Here is a 1,980-nt window from a genome sequence, read left to right as displayed (position 1 = left end):
TATATATATATACAGTATTTTAGTTAGTGAGCATTTCTCCTTTGCCGAGATATCCATCCACCTTACAGGTGCTGATTAGACTGCAGGTTAAGCCACAATAACCTGTCTGTCTCTCAGCTGTCTCTCACCTGTCTGTCTCTTACTTGTTTGTCTCAGACCTGCCTGTCTCTTACCTGTTTGTCTCTTACCTGTCTTTGACCTGTTTGTCTCTGACCTGCCTGTCTCTGACCTGTTTGTCTCTCACCTGTCTGTCTCTGACCCGTTTGACTCTTACCTGCCTGTCTCTGACCTACCTGTCTGTCTCTTACCTGTCTGTCTCTGACCTTTCTGTCTCTTACCTGTCTCTCACCTGTCTGTCTCTGACCTGTTTGTCTCTCACCTGTCTGTCTCTGATCTACCTGTCTGTCTCTGATCTACCTGTCTCTCAGCCGACTCCAGTCTGCAGGCCACCCTCCACCAGTCTGTCTTCCTGTCGGCCATGTCTGCGCAGCCCGGCCGGGACCTGTCTCTCTGCTGGGAGCAGCACCGCAAACTGCTGCCGGGCGCCGCTGGCGTTACCGCGGAGACGGTTAGACACTGGAGCATCCAGCAGGTCAGTACGACAGGTGCACAGACACAGGTAGAGAGACAGGTTGCGTTGTCTCTGCCTGTCTCTCTCTCTAACTGTATGTCTGTTCCCCTGACCTGTCTGTCTTTTTACTTGCCTCCCTGTCTCTTGAACCTGCCCGTCTGTCTCTCTCTAACTGCCTGTCTTCCTCTCTACCTGTCTGTCTGCAGGTGTGTGACTTCGTCCAGTCTCTACCCGGCTGTGAGGATCAGGCCCAACAGTTCAGAAACGAGGTGAGCCAATCAGCTTTTGTAGAGGTAATTACATCACATCAACCCTGCTCTGATCTGATTGGTTCCTGCTTCTGTGTGTCTAGCACATCGATGGGCGGGCCTTCCTCCTGCTCACCCAGCGGGACATCGTCCGAATCATGGCCATCAAACTTGGCCCCGCCCTCAAAATATACAACTGCATCCTGATGTTCAAACACTCTGAGGACCAATCACCCGCTGAGGAAAGGAGCCAATCAGACGCTGCAGACCAATCACGCGCAGAGGACCAATCAGACCGTGCGGACCAATCACACCGTGCGGACCAATCACACGCTGAGGACCAATCACAAGCTGAAGACCAATCACACGTTGAGGAAAGCCAATCACACGTCTCTACATTGTGGGAGGGGCTTAATTTTCCACCCAATTATCAATCCGATTTAGATTTGTGATGTACGATCTCAGGAGTTCGTCCGATCTGCACACATTGAACGCGTTGCTCCTGTTTCCTCAGCGGTTCGCAACAAACAGTCAAAACCAGTTTCTATGAAGACAAAAGAGAAAACAGACAAGAGGAATCAGCAGAGAGAGAGAGAGAGAGAGAGAGAGAGACACTAAGGTAAAGTTATGGCCAACGTAACGTTTGTTAGCTTAACTTACAGAAACATAGTTAGCCTAAAGGTAACATAAACTTAGCCTAAAGCTAACATTTGCTTAGCCTAAAGCTAACATTTGGTTGTCTGATTTGCTGCGAACATAACGTTGGACACTTTGAGAGTATGAAGCGTTGTCTCTGTCTCTTTAAAAGGCAACAACAGGGTTTGAAACAACCACTGTTGACTAGAGCTACACCCCTCCCAAACGAGAGCTACACCTCTCCTAAACGAGAGCTACACCCCTCCCTAATGAGAGCTACACCCCTCTCAGAAGAGAGCTACACCCCTCCCTAATGAGCGCTACACCCCTCCCAAATGAGCACTACACCCCTCCCATACGAGAGCTACACATTTTATAATCCCGGCGAAATATGCTTTGTCATTCAATGCTCGCATTTTTCAAATTTTTTACACTTTTTCCAACATTTTTATTGGTTTTCTTTTGCCACAAATCTTTGGTCTGAACTGATTAGATCCATATAACAATAACCCTAAAACACCTTAT

The 1,980-nt window shown here is 48.4% G+C and overlaps 1 protein-coding gene across 2 annotated transcripts; it reads left to right on the top strand.

The window, feature by feature from the left end:
- The first annotated feature begins 344 nt into the window (after positions 1 to 344).
- Positions 345 to 1,306, top strand: LOC117941069 (lethal(3)malignant brain tumor-like protein 1). Of its 2 annotated transcripts, XM_034866164.1 has the most exons (4): positions 345 to 592; positions 778 to 840; positions 924 to 1,072; positions 1,145 to 1,306. In XM_034866164.1, exons 1-4 carry the CDS (start codon positions 479 to 481, stop codon positions 1,269 to 1,271), a joined length of 453 nt encoding a protein of 150 aa, XP_034722055.1. In that variant the 5' UTR covers positions 345 to 478; the 3' UTR covers positions 1,272 to 1,306. The 2 variants fall into 2 exon arrangements, with proteins under 2 accessions (XP_034722055.1, XP_034722054.1); XM_034866163.1 differs by having other exon boundaries at positions 924 to 1,306.
- Positions 1,307 to 1,980: the final 674 nt, after the last annotated feature.

Source organism: Etheostoma cragini, unplaced genomic scaffold (assembly GCF_013103735.1).
Source record: "Etheostoma cragini isolate CJK2018 unplaced genomic scaffold, CSU_Ecrag_1.0 ScbMSFa_4147, whole genome shotgun sequence".
Classification (NCBI taxonomy): domain Eukaryota; kingdom Metazoa; phylum Chordata; class Actinopteri; order Perciformes; family Percidae; genus Etheostoma; species Etheostoma cragini.
This window is presented reverse-complemented; position numbering and strand designations above follow the sequence as displayed.